Source organism: Tupaia chinensis, unplaced genomic scaffold, assembly GCF_000334495.1.
Source record: "Tupaia chinensis unplaced genomic scaffold, TupChi_1.0 Scaffold149964_2, whole genome shotgun sequence".
Lineage (NCBI taxonomy): Eukaryota > Metazoa > Chordata > Mammalia > Scandentia > Tupaiidae > Tupaia > Tupaia belangeri.
The window spans coordinates 1,399,777-1,401,095 of NW_006209806.1; the positions used below are offsets into that span (position 1 = coordinate 1,399,777).

Here is a 1,319-nt window from a genome sequence, read left to right on the forward strand (position 1 = left end):
CGGGGGGCTGCATCGGGACCTCCCCGCTGTCCTGGCCCTGCCCCTGCCCCTGCCCTGCTGGCCAGACCGGCCCCAGGGCGCAGGTCCTGGGGGGCTGGGGTGCACTGTCAATCCTGGGTCTGAACCCTGGGCTGCTCACGCTGCCCACAGGCAGGGCCCAGCCCCCCGCTGCAGACCACCCGGGGAGACGGAGACGCAGGCAGGTGGGCACAGAGTACAGGCAGCCTCCAGCCTCCAGCCTGCAGCCTCCAGCTCACCTGCCCAGAGCCCAGACACACCGCAGGGGACGGGGACAGGTGCAGGGCCAAGTCCAGGCCGAGGGACAGACTGTGGGTCTGGTCCCCAGGAGGGGGCGGGCACCCTAGGCCCGACAGGAGCTGACCGACTATACTCTCCAGCCGTGCCCGGGTGAGGGGTCCTGGGTGGGCACACGGGGGGAGGGAGGGCGTGTCCCCGCGGTGCCCGCCTGGTCCGGCCCAGGCGGCTTCGACACCTGCTGGGCCTCTCTCCCACCTGGCCGCCTCCTGCCCCGGGGCCTCCCTGTCACGGCCGGGGCCTATGGCACCCCTCTGGGCACACCTGGCCGGCCTCTGCCCACGGAGTGCGAGGCCTGATCTCGCAGCTGTCCCGGCCACGGCCACCTGGCGCACCTTGGCGTCCGGACGCATCACGACCACAACCCGCCGTCCTTCCCCGCTGGCCCTCTGCCGGCCAGGACAGCCCTGCTGCCTCCCGTTGCCCCCTCGGGCCCTCCCCCCAGCCCCCACTGCCCCGAATATGGCAACCCATGAGCCCTGAATGTGCCTCCTGCCCTTGGGGCTCCGGCTGGCCCCTGGGGCTCCTGCCGACCCTGCCTCTCCCCCCTGGGGTGCCCTGACCTTTCCTGAGGCTCCTGACAGACCCCCACCCACGGGCACCGTGCCCATACTCTGCAGGACTGCATATGGGGGTGCAGGGGGCAGCGACACAGGGCTAAGAGCTGGACGGGTCACGGACGCGAGCAGAGAGCCTGGCATGGGGACGCAGGTTCGAGCCCAGCCCTCGGAGGCCCACGTGGGCAATCTGGTCCGGGGTCCCACTGGAACTCAGAGACAAGGGACCACAGAGAGTGCCCACCCAAGCCCTGGTGGGCCGGCCTGGGGAGGGAGGTGGTGGTGGCCACCAAGCCCATCCGGCCAGTCAGAGCCACCTTCGGGAAAGGCCCTGCTGGGTGTCCCTGTGGCACAGCGGCTTGCCTGTCCTCCAGGTGGGCGGGAGCCGGGCAGGGCTGGGACCGGAATGGGCATGTCGTGCCCTCTGAGGTACCCGACCGTGCAGGC

At 71.6% G+C, this 1,319-nt stretch overlaps 1 protein-coding gene across 1 annotated transcript in view; it reads right to left on the minus strand.

The window, feature by feature from the left end:
• The window catches only part of CACTIN (cactin, spliceosome C complex subunit), a 20,311-nt gene extending 19,643 nt beyond the window's left edge, over window positions 1–668 (minus strand). Inside the window, 2 exon segments of the mRNA XM_027769598.1 lie at window positions 258–418; window positions 599–668. Of these exon segments, the coding sequence (XP_027625399.1) occupies window positions 258–418; window positions 599–668 (231 nt within the window).
• Window positions 669–1,319: the final 651 nt, after the last annotated feature.